General features: G+C 37.1%; 1 protein-coding gene across 1 annotated transcript in view; it reads left to right on the top strand.

Annotated features, from left to right (window-relative positions):
- LOC115424110 (liprin-alpha-3-like) overlaps positions 1 to 14,991 on the top strand; it is a 57,200-nt gene extending 42,209 nt beyond the window's left edge. The window contains 11 exon segments of the mRNA XM_030141213.1: positions 3,999 to 4,061; positions 4,157 to 4,236; positions 5,426 to 5,594; positions 7,252 to 7,417; positions 7,420 to 7,444; positions 9,654 to 9,894; positions 12,181 to 12,314; positions 12,400 to 12,554; positions 12,717 to 12,816; positions 14,067 to 14,148; positions 14,734 to 14,991. Of these exon segments, the coding sequence (XP_029997073.1) occupies positions 3,999 to 4,061; positions 4,157 to 4,236; positions 5,426 to 5,594; positions 7,252 to 7,417; positions 7,420 to 7,444; positions 9,654 to 9,894; positions 12,181 to 12,314; positions 12,400 to 12,554; positions 12,717 to 12,816; positions 14,067 to 14,148; positions 14,734 to 14,991 (1,473 nt within the window).
- The last annotated feature ends 5,572 nt before the right edge of the window (positions 14,992 to 20,563 follow it).

The raw sequence follows: 20,563 nt of genomic DNA, 5'->3' as shown, positions 1-20,563 counted from the left end.
AAACCAGAAGATCGATTCCTTCTTTCAATGAACGTCCTGATTTCAGTTTATGATCCAAATTGTCTGCCCTCCAGGACGGAACTTGAGTGAGTTTTGCTGTTGTGCCACATCACAGGTGTCAAACATGCGGCCCGGGGGCCAAAACCAGAACCAAAGCCAAAGGTTCCAATCCGGCCCGTGGGATGAATTTGCAAAGTGCAAGTTAGGGCATCAAACTCAAAAATAATATCATAATAACCTATAAATAATGACAACACCAATTTTTTCTCTTTGATTTAGTGCAAAAAACATTAAATTATGAAAATGTTTACATTAACAAACTATCCTGTAACAATAAAAAGTGAATAACCTGAACAATTATGAACAATCTGAAATGTCTAAAGAAAATTCAGTGCAATTTGAACAATATTCTGCCTGTTATTAAATGATTTGTGCCTTTGTAGATCTGATCTGTAACGCATATGTAGAAATGATAAATCGAGGCAGAATATTGATATAATTGTACTTATGTATCTTAACAAATGTAATTTTTTTCAGGTTATTCACATCCTTTTTGTTTGGATAGTTTGTAAACATAAATATTGGCATAACTGAATGTTATTTTTTGCACTAAACAATTTGGAGTTGTCATTATTGGTTATCATACTATTATTTTACTAGTCCGGCCCCCTTTTGATTAAATTGGATTGAATGTGGCCCCTGGAAGAAAATGAGTTTGACACCTCTGTGCCACATGAAGATTACTTAACACATGAATATGGGTGCTTCCATGAACTGGTCCTAAAAACAGGACAGAGTGGCTAAAAATTCAAACCAGATGTAGACGAACGTTATGAAGCAAGTTTGGAAGCACTGTGGGTCTATTTTAAAAATAAATACTTACTGAGATGAAAGAGAAACTATTTTTCAGATAAAACACATTTTTATATTATTTTATATTATATTTAATCCAAAAATCTGCATGTAACATGGTCAAAAGGACACGAAAATTACACGCTACTATTTTTTTAAATATCTTTTTATTCTCTTACAGGTCCATTTGGGAATCAAACTAATTATGCAAGGCAGAGTGTTTCACAAAAATGACCACTGTTGCAAAATCATTCACAATTTATATGCGTTTAACTGGGCAGGTTCCGCATGTAACGTCAGTGGACACGATGGGTTACGCACCCAAACCTGGAATGAGACTGAGATTCATGAAAAACCCACATGTCTGGATTCGAAAAACCACTAGGATCATCAAATTAAACACAATGTATTTATAGTCTGTATAAGACCATTTACAGCCATGTGGTCCAGATAAAATGGACTCACACCTAGTAAGGCAAGGCAAGGCAAGGCAAGTTTATTTGTATAGCACATTTCAGCAACAAGGCAATTCAAGGTGCTTCACACAGGACATTGAAATAAAAGAAACAAAAACAAACACATTTAAAACATTATAAAAGAAACATATAAAAGGTGATTAAAAACAGCGAGTAAGAAACAACACATAAAATCAAAATAAAATAAAATAAAATAAAAACACACACATATTAAAGTAAAAGTTGCAGTGCAGAGTTTCAAAGAGAATATAAAATTAAAAAGTCAAAAGCCTTTTAGTCAAAGGCAGCAGTGAACAGGTGAGTCTTTAACCTGGACTTAAAAGAACTCAGACTCTCAGCAGACCTGATATTTTCTGGTAGTTTGTTCCAGATATATGGAGCATAGAAACTGAACGCTGACTCTCCATGTTTAGTTCTGACTTTGGGAACACAGAGCAGACCTGCACCAGATGACCTGAGTGGTCTGGATGGTTCATACTGGACTAGAAGGTCTCTAATGTATAAGGTCTCTAAGGTAGTTTTTCATGTCCCAATTTGGGTCCTATTTTTGGCCCCAATATTTTATTAAAAATTCATTAATTTTGGGGATGGCTCAGAGCAAGAGTATATATATTTTTTTGCATTTATCTGAGGTCATCATTAGGTACATCCTGGGGCAACATTTCTCTTTTATTATTGGGTCTAAAAAGCTGGAAAAGTGCCAGGTACCAAAATGAACCCAGTTTCATAGATGCATCCATATTTAAATTAAAGGAAATACCAGTGATTTGTAATTAAAAAATGCTTATTGGAAACCAGATAGAGAAAAGGATTGCACAATACAAACCAGTACAACCAGGACAAAAATATTGTCTTTTATGCACAAAGTACCCGCAAAGGGTAGAAGTCACTGCAAACTGCATGGCAAAACAGATAGCGCCGCTGTAATTTAAGGAATATTCGTATATTTGATGCAAAATCAGCCCCATTCTATGCAAGTAAACAAGCATATACAAAAACTGCTTAGTTCACAGAAGATGAGCACAGGTGCAATTGGACTGCTGCAAATACCGCCTGCAGCAAGCTGGTGTTAAAGCATGCAAACCCACCTCTGAGTCACTACTTCTTTCTGTATTTGTCTCTCTCTCTCCAAATCTTTGAATTTTTTAAGCTTGATTTCATTGAGTTCACTTTTTGTAAACTCTTAAGACTTTGAGTTTTTTGTAAGTGATTATAAAAAGTACTAACGATCAGGCTGCTCCTTATTAGCCCACAGTCCAGTCTAACAGTTGCAGAACACACAACATCAATCACTTTCATTCGCCGTTACAGCTGCTGCGTCATGTGCATAAACACACACAACCTCCTCTGGGGTTCAAAGAGGTCGTGACACACATCCAGATGTGACACCAAACAGAAAATCGGTACTATTGTTTCAGCAAATACACAGATGGACGCTTCTATGAAACTGGGTTCATTTTGGTTCCTGGCACTTTTCCATCTTTTTAGACCCAATAATAAAAGACAAATGTAGACATATTTCCCCCCAGGATAGACCTAATAATGACCTCAGATAAATGCAAAAAAATATATACTCTTACTCTGAGCCATCCCAAAATTACTGATTTTTTTAATAAATTTTGGGGCTAAAGATCGGATCCAAATTGGGACATGAAAAACTACCTAGGTGTCAGTGCATTTTATTTTGAAAACATGGCTGTAAATGGTCTTATATAGACCATAAATAGAGACACTGTGTTAAATTTGATGATCCTAGTGGTTTTTTCTAATCCAGACATGTGGGTTTTTCATGAATCTCAGTCTCATTCCAGGTTTCGTGTGTAATCCATCATGTCCACTTGAGTTACATGCAGAACCAGCCCAGTTAAACGCATATTAATCACAAATGATTTTGCAATAGTGGCCATTTTTGTGAAACACTCTGTCTTGCATAATTATAAAAATAAAACAGTAGCGTGTAATTTTCATGTCCTTTTGACCATGTTACATGTGAATTTGTGTATTAATATCATGCAAAATAATATAAAATGTGTTTTATCTGAAAAATACTTTCTCTTTTATCTCAGTAAGGACTTATTTTTTTAACTTATTTGTTTTTTTAACATTACTTTAAGTGTCACACATTAATCAGACACATTTCATTAATTGCTGGAGCCTATTTGTAATATTTCATCAAAGGCATGTATTTGGAGGGTTACTGTTTTCATTATGAACTGATCGGTGCGCAGAGAAACAAAGGGCAAATTGAGCTCAGGTGCAAAACATCATGGGTGTGTTTGAGCCAGCATGGAATTATCCCATGTCTTTTGTGAATAGGTGCATAAAACAGAGCAGACTCTGTGCACAAATTCTGTGCAATTCCATGAACAATTAGTGGATGTAAGCCATTCTTTGTGGATTCAGACCTTGTTTAGTGAAAAACCCGACTTCCATTTTCTGGTTATTTTTCACATTTCAGTAAAAAATTGTAACATTTCGATGCTGCCTCTAATTTTCCCCTTACAAGATTTCCAGGTGCTGGAAATTACTTTCTCTAACCGTGGTCATCATTTCATTCACAAAATTCTCCTGTGCAGCTTTAAATAATTGCATATTTTTCTTGCTAACCGTGCTTTCCAGTATGAAGAAGCTTAATTAAAATAAGAGTAAATTCATTGTTTTGTGCTCCAGAATGCCCTGTCTGAAGAGCTTTCCAACATGAAGAAACTCCAGGACGATCTCTTGGCAAACAAGGTGACTATGCCTCAGGGATTCATTTTTAGTTGAAGTCAGTCGACATATTCTCTGGTTTTTTTTTTTCAACAACTCGGTCTTTTTTCCATGTCCAGGACCAGCTGATAGCTGAGCTGGAAAGGATTCAGCTGGAGTTAGATCAGCTGAGAGCGAGACCCGGGGGTTCTTATTCCAGGTTGGTTCCATTTAAACATCAACGCCACAGGAAAGAGTGAAACTCGCACCATTATTTTGAGTCTCCTGCATGCACTGTGTGTCTGTTATCTTGTCAGACATTGTAGATAAATCAGTCAGTGTTGGAGGCGTTTAACACTGTCAGCAATCGCAGGCTGAAACAGCGGTTGATATGTATACACACTCATTGACTGACTGAAAACACATTTTTCTCATTTGCACTTTATCATCATCACACTTACAGACTTCTGCAGAGCAAGGTTCGAATAGTTTTGGATTTGTCATTATAGTTTAGTTTTATTTCGTTTGGACTTTTTTGTCTCTAATTCAGTTCGTTTGAATTAGTTTTTAGAGCAGGTCTGCTAGTTTTTATTAGTTTTTGTTATTTTTTAAATGCTTAGTTTTAGTTTAGTTATAGTTTTTTTTATATCTTTTCTCTTCTTCTCTGTCGTCGTATCCAAATAAATCCCAGACAGGACTCTGCTGCTTTCTCCCAACTTTAGTCTCCATTTTTCCAGGTAGAGTGGGGATGAAAAGATGACTCCAAACCACAAGTAATGAGAAGTGACGGACCGTTAAATATCATATGGTGCCAGCAGCTAAAATTGCTTGAGGGAAATAAATCGATTTTATATCAATCCGACATTGGCAAAGATGAAACGAAGCGAATTTTATCCATACATTTTATTCGTTTTAGTTAGTTTTGTGAGCACACAATACAGTTTCAGTTAGTTATCATTTTTTCTTTTAATCATAGTTTTTATTTATTCCGTTAACGAAAATGTTTTTACAATTCTAGTTTTCGTCATTTCGTTAGTTTTCGTTAACGCTAATAATAACCTTGCTGCAGAGCTGTTAATAGGAAGATGATGCACCTTTCTACATAACATGAAAGAAAACCTTTCATTTCATACATGCATAGATTTTTTTTTTTGTGTTGTATGTTTTGTTCTTCTCCATTTTAGTATGCAATTTTTTTTTTTCTTAATCTTCTAACCAACAACAGTGATCCCTTACTCCCACTGTACTCACTTTAGTTTCACTCTTTGTGGGTGTGTTGTGCTATTTACGTGTTTGTTTTTCTGTGTGGTTTTATACTGTAATTACTGTCACAACCTGATTTCCCCTGCAGCAATAACAGTCGTTTCATCTTGCGTTCAATCATCTTATCCGCCCCTCCATCTCTTCAGTCGCTCTCTGCCAGGTAGCGCCCTGGAGTTGAGGTATTCCCATGGGGGCGGGTCCCTCCCGGTAGGTTCCACCGCTCATCTGGATCCCTTTGGCAATGCCTCCACTGGGGGCGTGGTCAGGCGAAGTCACCGGGCCCGCTGGAGCTCCGCCCGAGAGGACTCTACCAAGGTAACCACGAAAATACCTGAGTCTGGAACCACACAGTCACATGATCCCCACACTTATCACCATAGATCAGTGGTTTCCAACCTTTTTGGCTCGTGACCCCATTTCAACATCACAAATTTCTGGCGACCCCAGACATTCAAAACAGAAGACTTTTTTTTTTTGTTTTTTTGTTTTTTTTTAATTGATTTGTTTTTGATCATATAATAGTTTGCTATACTATGTTACAAATAACCTTAATTTCAGAGGACTCGATAGACAACCTTTGTATCTGTTTAGCTGGTGTAACTGTTACCTTTATAATAATAATAATAATATAAATAATTATAATAATAATAATAATACATCAGTTTTTATATCGCGCTTTTCTAAGTACTCAAAGACGCTTTACAGTAACAACCAAGGGACAACATACATCCAACGAGTAAACAGATACGAGGTTAATACTAAATGGTAATCGAAGAACAAATACAGAGACAAATACTGACAAAAGAAAAACACACAAAAGAAGGTAGGTGAGAGTGGAGGAGGTTGAACGGGCGGTCAGTTTTCTGAATGATGATCTGAAGAGGTGGGATTTAAGTTGGCTTTTGAATGAGGTGAGTGTGTCGGAGTTCCGGATGTGAATGGGTAGAGAATTCCAGGGGGGGGGGGCAGCAATGGCAAAAGCCCTGTCACCCAAGGTGCGGAACTTAGTCTTATTCTTATTCGTTAGTCTTCAACTTATATCTAATTCTTTAATGCCTTTGGAAGTTAAACTAATAGACTGTTCAAACAAATACACTTTCATCTGGGAAGAAAAGCAGTTAACATTTTATCAGCATATTTTTTGCATTTATAGCATTTAAAAAAAATTAAAATAAATAAACTCCAGTTAGTATAAATGTTGAAGGTTCTTCCACTTAACTCATCCATCCTTATTGGAGTTTGAAATGGTCATAAGTTGTTAATAATGCATTTTGGTTCAGATATTTCCTAATTCAGTGGTTCCAACCTTTTTTGGCTCGTGATCCCATTTTAAAACAAATTTCACAAATTTCTAGCGGCCCCAACTGAGACTTTTTTTTTTTTTTTTTTGCTAAATTTTTTTTGTTTTGTTTTTTGGATCATGTCATAGTTGCTATAACTATGTTGCAAATAAATGTTAAGTTTAGAGGACATTTAGTCTATATAATGTATATTATTGTGGACAGAGGCAGTAAATCCAGGTGTAGATTACAGCACAAAGGGAGAATGTGATTTCCCTTGGTCAGGATCTGTCCAGTCAGTCCAGCTGGGATTTACAAGGAGGACAATTAATACTGAACAAACAAGAACTGAAACTATGAATTATGAAAGAGCTGCAGCATCTGAAACTGACCACAGTGAACATTGTGTGGCAAAACAGGTGTGAGCCAATCAGCCCCGTTTATCCCAAAAGGGGGTGTGGCCACAGTAAAACAAAATGAGAAGAAAATCCAACAGAAACCAGAAATAAATTTTTAAAAAAAAGAAGAAAATCTAAAATGATAAACCTATCAACCGGCCTCTAACAGTGTTACTACTTTTGTTTTTGTTACATGTCATAAAGTTGGATACATCAGTTTCCTAAAATGTCCTCATGAACCGTAGAGGCAGATGTGAGTTTGAGTAATCCTCCTCTCCTGTTGTTTCTGTGCAGTACCCAGACTGGGAGAGTGGAGGCTGCTGGGGACTGGATTTGAAGCGGGTGGTGGACGTGGGCTGCTCTGATGATGAGGAGGACAGGGAGACTCTGTTCGGCTCCGAGCTGCTGTCCCCCAGTGGACAGACGGACGTGCAGACCCTGGCCATCATGCTGCAGGAACAGCGGAGGCCATCAATAAGGAGATCAAGTAAGGAAGCCAAACTAGATGAAGCACGGAGGGAGGATGAGTCTACGACAGGGGTGTCAAATATACGGCCCGCGGGCCAAAACCGTTCCCTCCAAAGGGTTCAGTCCGACCCAAGGCGGTGAATTCGCAAAGTGAAAGAATTACAGATGGTTAAAGGAGTCCTGAGGCTTAACAAGTTGTATTAACCCTCTGGTATCCGGGTGCCCTTTACCGCACACTTTGTACTTCGTTTAAAAAACTTTATATTGTTTTTCACAATTTAAATAAGGTTAGAATTCAAAAGTTGTTCATTTTTGTCATGATCTTTAAAATTCTGGCCACCAACTCAAATGTGCACATTGTAAACAAAAGAAAATGACCAGACTAGCATCTGTCTGCCCCGTGTGTCTAAAACGCACTATTCTAACATTTGATCTGTATGATTAGGACTGAGCTGGCTTTACAAAAATAAAATCAAATTAAAGCAGAAAAAATAAATCAATATATAATATTTAATAGTTTGATTTATAGGTGTGGCATTTTACGCACACTTGGTGACAGATGCTACAGTACGAGTATCGGCATCGCTCCGATACTCATTGTGTGTACTGGTATTCGTACTCATAAAAGTAATCCAATACAACTGCACCCGATACCACTTACGGCTGTGTGACATTCCAGTTCAGTGCAGCAGGTACGAGAGAGGAATAATGTGTGTGAGTGTGAAGACTGTGGAGATTGAACCAAATAAATGAGGGTGATAGAAGTAAGGCTGACTGACAGTACCGTTCCAGACACAGACAGATACAGACCGCAGCGGTCTGTCCGTCCTCTGCGTACATTCCATCTGTTTTCCAGGTGCTGGCGGCAAGGTTATTATAGTTAACAAAAATTAACGAACATGACGAAAACTAGAATTGAAAACTGAACGTTAACTGAAATAAATAAAAACTATAATTAAAAGAAAAAAAACATAACTAGTCCCCACTGGTCCCCACTCTACCTGGAAACATGGAGACTAAAGTTGGGAGAAAGCAGCAGAGTCCTGTCTGGGATTTATTTGAATACACGACAGAGAAGAAGAGACCACTGAACTAAATTATACTAAAACTAAACTAAACTAAGCATTTAGAAAAAAATGAAAACTAATAAAAACTATCAAACCTGCTCTAAAAATGAATTAAAACGAACTGAATTAGAGACAAAAGAAGTCCTACTAAATAAAACTAAACTAGAATGAAAAATCCAAACTATTAGAACCTTGATTCCAACATTGTTTGGGGCGGCAACCTGTCCCCATATCTCAATAAGATTATTTTAATTCAAAAGAAATTTTTAGAATGATCAGTTTTTCTAAGAGACTCCACTCATCTGCTCCTCTTTTCAAAAAATTCAGTTTTCTCTCAGTTTTTGATGTGAACGTTTACCAGACCTGTGTCTTCATGTACAAATATGTTCACTTTACTCATATTCTTCCTAAAGTTTTTCACAATTTCTTTATGTTGTCTTCTGTTATTCAAAACTTTCGGATACGATTTTCAAGCAAATTTGATCTTCTGTACTGCCGAACTTCAGTCTGTCAGTATTCTCTGAAATATGGTGGACCAAATCTGTGGAATAAATCTGACACCTGAACTTCAATCAACATCTACTTTATCGTTGTTTAAAAAAGCATCTGAAAAGGACTTAAAAAATGGAAGGCTGTGTATTACTTGATTTTGTATTTGATGATTTGTACTGTGGATTACATTTTTATTGTTTTTACTTCAGTTTATTATTTCAGTTATATTGTATTTTTAAATTCTTTTTTGTGTATTGTTCATTTCGGAGGAGGTATTCATATAAGCCTTCTTTTTCGGCTTCTAACCTCTCCTGCACAATTTTGTCCCTTGTTGAATGTTGTTTTTTTCCTTTGCTGTTTTTATTTGTGCAAATAAATAAAAAAAACAAAAAACACATTAAATGTCAGTAGCAGCACTTGGTTCCAGTCAGACTAATGACAACAGCAATAAAGCACATTTACAAAAGGAACTAACAACTGGAATGGGATTATTAAGTACTCGTATCGCTACTCAGTATCGGCAAGTACTCAAATGCAAGTACTCGTACTCGGTCTGGAAAAAGTGTTATCGGTGCATCCCTAAGATTTTTAAAATAAGCTTAGCAGTAACACTGTGAATTCTCCTTGTCTTATTCTTTCTTTTTGTCTCTTTGCACATCCAACAACTAGACTGATCCAGGAGGAGAAGGAGAACACAGAGTTGCGGGCTGAGGAGATCGAAAGCCGGGTCAGCAGCGTGGCGTTGGACAGTCCTCCCATCCCTCCGTCCTCCCTGGGGAGGGACAGCACAGGCCGAGGCTTCATCCCCTCATCTATCACCTCCTCCACGCTGGCCTCCCCCTCACCCCCCAGCTCTGGACACTCCACACCTCGCCTGCCCCACTCCCCGGCCCGAGAGACAGACAGACAGGTACTGGTCAATGTGGGAAAGTCCTATTCCTGTCAGCGTTTTTTTTTTTTTTTTTATCTCTGTGTCCAGCCCTGTTTATGCAAACAGCTCCTCCAGACAGTGACTCATGTAAATAAAGCACAAGTAAATCATGCAGTCGAGGTCAAAGAAGTTCAGTTACTTTTCATGTTAGATTGGCCAAGCAACTTCCAGCAATGGTGTGATGTTTTGTGTCAGACAAATAGTTAGATGGGTTTCAAAATATGGTGCAATTCGACCCCAAAAAAATGTATTCTGTGGTGATTGTGCAAGAAAAATATCTATGTGAATGGAAGAGAAATGTCTCGAAGCGCAATACAAATAAAGAAGGATCCGCGATGTAATTTCTCAACCAAAAGACAATAATCTCATAGGTAACAGAAGCAGAAAATTATCTCAAGAACAAAAAGATGAGGTTAGAGTTGGACCTCCGTAGCCAAACTTATGTAACAGATAAATGGAATAACATCACCTGGCTCAGTCTGTCCTAGTTTCCGTTGTTTGGGGTTAAAATCAAGAGTAGAAAGTATTAACAAATCAGATCCAATTTGCATCAGAATTAATACCAGTGTCATGTTAGTGTTAGTGATACTCTCTATATTTTGATGTATTACATGAATGCATCGTACACATTAACAGCGTTCTACTTAGATTATTCATTTATTAGACATTGGTTGTGGATTTACCTTTTGAAATAAATCATTTTCATGTCTGTACACAAATTTAGAAAAAATACATAAATACATAAAAGAGAACAATGCAAATACAGACAAAAGAAACTCACACCTACTGATTCCCCTAAAATGCCAAAATGTTCAGTAAACGTACCCACACAGAGCTCTATACATACTGTACATTAACATGCACCCACACAGTATTATTACATTATTTCTTTTCCTCATGTATGATTAGAAACAAGAGCAGGTTGTTAATAATAAGAAGATGAGGGAAAGATGCCTTTAAGTAATAAAGGAGGTAAAGCAAACTGGGCAGGCTATTCCAATTAGATGGAGTGTGTTTTTTTTGTTTTTTTTGTTCCATTGCCCAGTTTCTTTATAAGTTTTAGAAGCAAAGACATGAGGATGGTAAGAAAATGAACTCTAAGATAAGCTGCAAACAGTGAAAATGTCTTCTTGAGTTAGGTTTTAACCAGTCATCCATAAAACAGTGATGTAAAGGGAAGTAAAATCAACATAATATGAACCATGAAAGCATGTGAGATGTTTAAATGTATTATTTTTATTCTGTTTTGTTGTTTTAATTGTATGGCTTTTTATGTTTTTTTTTAATCAATTCTTGTATTTTATTCTTTATTTGTGTTTTACTCATTTTTCTGTGCAGCACTGTTTTCTTTTTTTGTACAGTTCTATGTCTTTTAATCTATTCTGTATTTTTTTTTTTTTATTTGGTTTCAATTATTCTTCTGTACAGCACTTCGGTCCACTGCGGTTGTTTTAAAGTGCTTTACAAATAAAGTTGGATTGGATAATAAATATGCTGATGGACATGACCATCACCTTAATGTGCTATTATATTAAATTTATACAACCCAGATACTACCCCATGTAGGGGTGGAAGAAAATATCAGCTCTGCAATATATCGTGATATTTCATTTCACAATACTGTATCAATATTTTTAGGTATTTATTCAAATGCAGATATTGTGGAGGTTCATTTTTTATTTTTGTTTCCATTTTATTTATATTATTTAACACTCTTTTATTAAATAATGTTCTTTCCTTTGTTGGGATTGAACTCAAATCCTGTTCTGATGTTAGTTGTGAACTAATAGAATCTGAACATTTGAACAGGATCTGAAACTGGAATGTCTGTAAAACAGAATTTCACTTTGAACACAGTTTGAACATTTGGTGATAGAACATTAGATTCTGTTGGGATCAAATAAAAATGTGTTGAGTATTTGTGCATATTTCTGGTGTAGTTTAATTCTTCAAAGGTTATAGTCATTTAAAAAAAAAAGAAACAAACAAAAAATGGCCTTTTTAACAGTATCATGATATATCGTATTGTGATCCAAGTATTGTGATTTGTATCGTATTGCCAGGTTCTTGCCGATACACAGCCCAAATCCCAAGACAGAAACTATTAAAATGGACTGAATTTGTCTGAGTGACACCTAAACAGAGCTGATATAAAAATAGAATTTTAATGCGATCCAGGTCTGTGATTTCTGCTTTTCTGGAGTTAAAATCCAAGTGACATGTTGCGAGAAATATTTATTTAAACGATTTTATTGCGTGTTGCAGAATAATAAGGACGACGATCGGTCCCTGGCACTTCTTGACTCGACGCCTCCTCCCACTCCTCGTGCGCTGCGGCTGGACAGGATGACTCTCACACATCCAGGGGCGATGCTCGACGACCCCCGGGAGTTCCGCAGGTAAAGCAGCCGCACATGAAACATAACGATGTGAAGAAAAGCTTGTGATGTGCATAAGGCTGAGTGATTCCCTCGTCCCCTCCAGTCTTTCAGCAGATGGCAGCAGCTCCAACAGCAGCCAAGATTCACTGCACAAGGCCAGTAAGAAGAAAAGCATCAAGTCTTCCATTGGCCGCCTTTTTGGGAAGAAGGAGAAAGGAAGGATGGGCCAGCCTGGACGGGACGGATCCGCATCCCTCGGTGAGCAGATTGGGAATAATTGAGCGACATAATGCTGACTGTATATCCACACAGTCAGTATTTCATTTAAATGTGTCTGAGCTGCCAAGGATGAGAAGTTCAAGATACAACCTCATCAATATGTCATATATGTGACCTTTAACCTCCCCGTGTCTCTCTCAGCTTCTACACCCTCTGAAGATCTGGCCTCTGGAGACCCCATGGGGATGAACAAGACCGGGACTCTGGGTCCTGCAGATAAAGACCGCCGCAGCAAGAAGAAGTGAGTCCAGGAATGATTTCAGACTTACTCCTGTTTGGATTTTGGATCCGATTACTTTGGTATCATTCACATGACTGTTATTAACCCCTTTAAACACCAAAGTCGCACCATTACAAGTAACATAAATAAAACAGACCATAGCTATAGAAGGAGCTGCCAAATCTTGTTACCAGTGTGCCCCTTCAGTCCTAACACCATTTCAGGGCATGTTTCTATTCAAAGTGAAGAAGAAAAGTGAGTTTAAAGGTGTGGTCCTGAGCTGGTTTTGTAAGTAAGGAAGGTTTATTTACACTAGCCGAACCGTGTTAAAAACTAGTGTAATAGACTAGTGTAATAAGCAACGTGCAACAAACACACAGCACTTTAGCCCTTTTTTTTTTTCCCTTGCACTTTAGGCGTCTTTATATGTTCTGTGTTGTGGTTCTCAAATACAGTCCATGTCCGTTTGATGTGACAGACTAACTGTCGTTGTTGTAATGTGTCCATGTGATGATGTTTTTTATCTTGTCTTGTGAAGTAATGATATGTGGCACTGTGCCCAAGATGAATTTCCCTCAGGGGACAATAAAGTTTATTTTACTTTACTTTTACTTTACTTTACTACCTCTGCCAAGGAGGTTCTGTTTTTGTCAGCGTTGGTTTGTTTGTCTGTCTGTTTGTCTGTCTGTGTGCAAGATAAGTCAAAAAGTTATGGACAGATTTGGATGAAAATTTCAGGAAATGTTGATACTGGCACAAAGAACAAATGATTAAATTTTGGTGGTGATCAGCGGTGGGGGGTGGGCGGGCCCATGGGGGGGCCCACTGATCGGCCTTGGCGGAGGTCTGCGCTCTCCAGATGCTTCTAGTTTAGTTTTAGTTTGGATAGATAAGGACAGATGTGGCTACTCTGCTGCTTGGATGAAAAGCTACTGAATTAAATCAAATTTATTTATATAGCACCAAATCATAACAAAAATCCTAACATGACACTTTACATATAGAGCTGGTCCAAACCAGACTCTAAGCCAGTTTACAGAAACCCAACAGAATCCTCCAGGAGCAAACACTAGTGACTGGTGACAGTGGAAGGAAAAATGTCCTTTTAACAGCAGAAACCTCAAAACCTTAAGTATGAAGTAGGGATGTAAAACCGGGGGGGGGTTTTGACCCCTGCCACCCCCCCGCCAACAAATTGCACCGATGTAACATGTTACCATTTGATCATATGACACTAATTAAACCCCTGTAACTCTTCCTCCTCTTACCAGGCATGAGCTACTGGAAGAAGCATGTCGCCAAGGACTTCCCTTTGCATCTTGGGATGGACCTACTGTTGTGTCTTGGTTGGAGGTACTGTCAGGTTTCGAAACGTTTTAGACAGTAAAACATACCCAGATAGCAAAGAGATACTGGGAGGGATCTGGAACAGAATCGCACCCCGACTCGGCCCGAAACCGTTTGGCAGATCCGTCCCGGCGTCCAAACGCACATCGGGCCAAAACAGGTACTGCTCCGCGAAACAGATCTTCTACAGAAACGGTCCAGCTCTGGCCCAGCTCTGTTCAATCACATCTAGAATATACACAAGTATCATGTTGGCCCAGATTTGTATTACGACTCTGGTCCAGATTCATATTACGATTCTGGTCCAGATCAGCGTTACAACTTTGAAAACCAGTCTTGGTTGTGAGATGGGAGACTGTTTTGGGCCGAATCCGTAAGCCAGCACAACTCTGGAACTGCTAGAGAGAGCTGAAAGACAGATCAGATGCAGATTTGGTCCAAAGTCAGAAAACGGATGTAAGCTATAAACGGATGTAAAGGCTTTAATGCGGGTCCGGCCCAAAGGTAACTGCTATCTGGGTAGGATGTAACTGAGCCATAAAACATGAGGTTTCACTCCTCTTATTCCTTGTGTGCTCTGCTTCCTCTCAGCTGTGGGTGGGAATGCCGGCGTGGTACGTGGCAGCTTGTCGGGCCAACGTGAAGAGTGGTGCGATTATGGCCAACCTGTCTGACACGGAGATCCAGAGGGAGATCGGCATCAGTAACCCGCTGCATCGCCTCAAACTGCGGCTGGCCATTCAGGAGATGGTGTCCCTCACCAGCCCCTCTGCCCCCGCCAGCACCCGCTCTGTGAGACCCCCCACATCAGCCACACACACATTTAAGATTCACAAAAGGAGGCGTTAGAACTGCAAATATGAGCATACAGTTAAAATGTCCTTTTAGCTTTAAAGGGGTCATATTTTTCTAAACCCAGTGTGAAGTGTATTGACCTAGATCAAGGGTGTCAAACATGCGGCCCAGGGGCCAAATCTGGCCCGCCAAAGGTTCCATTCCGGCCCGCGGGATCGAAGTGCATAAATGAACCTGAACAGTCCAGGTTGTCCAAATCCTTTTGGTTCAGGTTCCACATACAGACCAGTGTGATCTACAGTCAAAAGAACAACACAATAAACCATAAATAATGACGACAAATTTTCTTTGTGAAAAATTAGTGAAAGTGAAAAAAATAACATTACACTGTGAAAATATTTACGTTTACAAAACTATTCTTTCACAATAAATTGCAAATAAATACGTCAATTAAAACACAGATGAACAACCTGAAATGTGCAGTTTGAACAATATTCTGCCTGTTCCTAAATGTTTGGTGCATTTATGGATCCACTGGGATTTGGAGTTGTGTTCATAATAATAATAACAGATGGAATATTGTAGAAATTGTTCAAATTTTAGTTCCAAACTCCAAAATTTTAACAATTTTCTGCCTGTTCCCAAATGTTTATGGAACACTGTGTGTAAATGTACATGTAGAAATAATAAGTCGAGGCAGAATATTGTTAAAATTGCACTAATTTTTCAAATGAAATTTCTGTTTTTTCAGATTATTCATATCTTTTTTGTAAAATGTAAATATTTTCATAATTTAATTGGGGGGTTTTTTGTACTAAAACAAAAAGAAAAACTTGGATTTGTCATTATTTATAGGTTATCAAGTCATTATTTTACTGGTCTGGCCCGTTTGAGATCCAATTGGACTAAATATGGAACTGAACCAAAATGAGTTTGACAGGCCTGACCTAGATAGAGCATATGTTGAAAAATAATCATCATAACTTAAACCGTTTTTTCCACTAACTATTTAAAGCCCCTTCTTATATAATGTTAAAGGGCTCATATTTGTCTAAACCCACTTTTCTTCGTCTTTGGTTCATTTATTTGTGTATTTGGACCCTAATAGTTCAAAAACTTTGATTTGGACCCTCCAGGTGTTGCAGCAAAGCTATGTTTATATTCATTTCGGCAACAATCAAGTGGATTTCTATAACCCGTTTTAATTCCTTCTTAATTTGTTACGTTTTATAACTAGTTACATCATGACATTTGCACATATAAGGTCAAGACTTCCAACGAATATTTCTCCAAGTACGCCATAATTGTTTATCAGCAGCAACGGTTGTAGTAAAAAACTGAAAATATGTCCAAATTTCGAGCCGATTACCTAAAATGTTCAGTTGTTGGTTGTATTAACAAACACAAGTGGCTGAACGGGACAGAAAACACGGGCAACAACCTGGAGGGGGCGGGGCCTGAAGTGGCACATGTGCATTTAACCCTTTCATGCATGAATTATGAGAACCTTAATCAAGATTTTTTTTTTTTTTTCCTGTTTTTATTCCTCTGTAGGCATGAAAAAAACAACAATGTGATTGAGTTTGTTCTATGAACCTATTTTTCATAGTTACAAAGTCATATGTTTAATTTTAGAAGCAAACAAACATGTATTTACTGATATACTGTATGAAAACTATGAGATGAAAACATTTTTAATGCTGCTAATTGGATGTTTTCTCACATTTTAACAATACCTGCATGGAGGTACTATGCAAAAAAAAAAAAAAAAAAAAACATTTGAAAAAAACAAAACTGTTAATTACAGTTTTATAACAATTAAGAATTTCATTTTTTTTTTTTTTACAGGCAAACATGTTACTGTAGATCAGGTTTATCTGGAACAGAAAATTTACAGTAATGGCATGAATTATGGGATGATGCATAAGTGTCCACTGTGTTGGCTGATAGGGAACTAAAACAACGAAATCCATAAATATATAAGAGAACACGTAAGGATTAAACCAGGGGTGTCAAACTCATTTTAGTTTAGGGGCCACATTCAGCCCAAATTGATCTCAGGTGGGCCGGACCACTAAAATAATAGCATAATAACCTGTAAATAATGACGACTCCAAATTTTTCTCTTTGTTTTAGTGCAATCAAAATTAAATTATAAAAATATGTACATTTGCAAACTATCCAAACAAAAATGATGTGAACTACCTGAAAAAAAACTGAAATTTCTTGAGAAAAATAAGTGCAATTTTAACTATATTACATCTCAAATTACCATTTATACATGCATATTACAGATTGGATCTATAAAGGCACAAATATTTAATAACAGGAAGAATAATTAATGATTAAAATTTCACCTTCGCATTTTACTGTTAAAGGATAGGTTGTAAATGTTAATGTTTTCATCATTTACTGTAAGTTTTTACACTAAAACAAAGAGAAAAATTTGGAGATCTCCTTACTTATTTATAGATGTAATATAATATTATGTTTTTCACATTAAACTAAGAAAATTTGGAGTCATTACACTGGGTTACAAAAAAATGTTTTTTGTAAGTTGTCTAGGTTTTTTCAACTGAATTAGGACCATTTTGCACCGCTAAATCCAAAAATGACATCTGTTTTTCTCAATTAGGTCAGGTTTTTTTGCTAACTTGATTTTGAAAAATTTGATCTTCTCACAAAATATAATAATTAATACCAAAATAAGATTGGTAAGCACACTTTATGAAACTTGTGACTTGATTCCTGTTAGGTACAATGGTGTATTCAGCGCAGATGTAGCAGAATACGTCAGGCTTATTTTTGCAAGATCTTCTAGTCGAAGCCATTTCATTCACCTGTAATATTAAAAAAAACATTAATCATAAATTGGTAAAAGTAAAATCTTCAGAACTCGTTTATTGCAAGAAATATGAAAGAATTTTGTATCATATGATGTGAAAATGCCCATAAATGTAAGCACAAATGTTAAAAGCCAATATGTAGCATAGTTCAGAAAGTTGACCTGATTGAGCAAAATGAATGTGATTTTTGGATTCAGCACCAAAATGATCCTAAATCAGCTCAAAAAACTTCAACAATAATTTGTTGTTGACCAGGGTTATTTATCGGTTATTATGCTATTATTTTATTTGAGATCACATTGGTCCGTATGTGGAACCTGAACAAAAACAACTATGACATCCTTGATTGTTAATATCTTAAGTGTAATTTTTGCTGATTCATCCCACGGGCCGGATCGGACCCTTTGGCGGGCCACATTTGGCCCCCGGGCCGCATGTTTGACACCCCTGGGTTAAAGGGTCGGCACTCAAAACGACCTTTCTCGTGTCAGAAATAGGGTTGAAGATGGACCTGTGGAGTTGAATTAATGACAAATTCAGACCCAAGCAGAACATTTACAGTTTATGTAGACCCCAGGGAAGTGTTTTAAAATGCATAATTCTATTTAAAAACACTAAATATCACTCCTTTAAAGTGAAGATATAAAAACACTTCATTCCTTGTCAGTTTAGAGACTTTTAGACCATTTGTTTTGCTGAGGACACACAAACACTGCTTTTCTATTACCAGTATTAAGTACTTGACCAGATGTTAGTGATTTAAAGATTAGTTGAAACATTAATGACCTCCATCGGGGATTTTTAAGGAAACAAGTAACAGGACACAAAAATAAATGTAATTAAGGATATGTGATATCATACCAGGATAAAACACAGATGGTATTGAATCAGTATTAAGATGGAAACAATGACAGAATGTGAAAAACTAAGGGTTTAATTTGACAGATTTCACACGGATGCAGGAAATGGGGAAAAAACTGCATCGGATAAATGGCAAAATAAATGTATAGTATGTGCACATTATCCAAAGGAAAATGGTAATAAAGTGTATGGATGCTGATAAAACTCAGGCCTCTTTGCCAGCACATGTAACTTCCCAAATTCCCAAAATCTCATTTTTTTGCCTTCTCACAAAGCAAAGATAAACCAGATGTTGTAAAATGCAGTTAAACTATTGCACGCACATGCGGCTCATTTCTGCGTCTGCTTTTCTTTTCTCCCATACCAAGAAAGATAAAGTGACGAATGACCAAAAGCCATCTTTTTACGACTGTCGATTTTGAGTCTTGAAAAATGAACTAAGGCTAAGTTTTACTCTGCCTGTGCTCTCCCTATTCTTTTTATTAGTGTCCTATTTATTTTACAACAGTGATCTTATCCATGAGGCTGTTGTTAAAGGAACAGTCACACAACTTGCACATTTGTCAGTTTGCAGCATTCATTCAATGCTTAATATTTAAAACTGAATACACCAAGAGTATATATTTAACCCTTTCATGCATGAATTATGAGAACTTTAGTCAAGATTTTTTCTTGGATGTTTTTATTCCTCCTTAGGCATGAAAAAACAATCCGATCAAGTTTTTTTTTTTTTTTTTTTTCATGGATTTACAAAAATTTCCACTCAGGTATACCATGCATTTTATTTGTGAAGCAAAGAAACATGTATTTAAAACCAAATATTAGAAAGTGATACAAAAACGATGAAATAAAAACATTTTTAATGCAGCTAATCTGATGTTTTCTCACATTTTAACATATTCTAATGCTAGTTATTACTCACTTCATGGACATTATATGAAAAAAAAACAAAACACCCCTGCTAATTACAGTCTAACAATTAACAATGTATTTACACTCAAACATGTTACTGTAGATCAGGTTTATAAAGAGCAAGCAGCAAAGTTACAGTAGTGGTATGAATTGCAGTGTATGGGATGGCGCCAGTGTCTCTCCAGGTGTTTGTACAGGGTGACACAAAAAAATGGGAACTTTTTAACAATCCAATAAAACCAAGAGTGATGGAAGAAAAATATTTTATTCATAGTAATTGAAACCTTAAAACATGCCATTTAAGAAACAATGATGGAATTTTCATTTTTTAAAAATTCCTTCCTGTAGATGGCGTCCTCCTGTATGAATGCATTCTTGAAATCTGCTGTTGAGATTCCTCATTGACCGCTGCAACATCTCAGCTGGGATACTGGGAATTTCATCCTGAATTCTCTGTTTTAACTCATCCAGAGTTCTTGGTCGAGTCGTGTACACTTTACTCTTGAGATAGCCCCACAAGAAAAAATCACAAACGGACAAATCTGGCGATCTAGGGGGCCAGGGAACGTTACCGAATCTTGAGATCACACGGTTACTGAACAATTCTGGCACAGCCGCCAATGGTTACTAAAATGGGGGTGTGTTTACTTGCTCAAGGTCACTGTCTCACAGTGCTGCCACTTGCTCATGTCTGCCAATACGCACTTCAAAAATTTTTTGGGTCACCTATACTATTACTGAAAGGTGACCTGTGTATACTGTGTATGTGAACTAATGCTAGGTAATGTGTGGGTAATGCCTTAATTTCGTAAATGTTTCTAATTTTATGAATGAACTTTACATCTTACCCAGGGACAACAGTTGAAAAATAGCTTTTTTGCTAATACTGGCACATTTAAAGAAATGTTAATCAATGTGTGCTGTCCCTACCAAATAAACATATAAATAAAATAGTAAATAAATAAGCACCCACTGTGTTGGCTGATTATGCAACTAAAACAACAATA

Source organism: Sphaeramia orbicularis, chromosome 8 (assembly GCF_902148855.1).
Source record: "Sphaeramia orbicularis chromosome 8, fSphaOr1.1, whole genome shotgun sequence".
Taxonomy (NCBI): domain Eukaryota; kingdom Metazoa; phylum Chordata; class Actinopteri; order Kurtiformes; family Apogonidae; genus Sphaeramia; species Sphaeramia orbicularis.
Note: the sequence above shows the minus strand (reverse complement) of the source record. Positions and strands in the feature narration are given on the sequence as shown.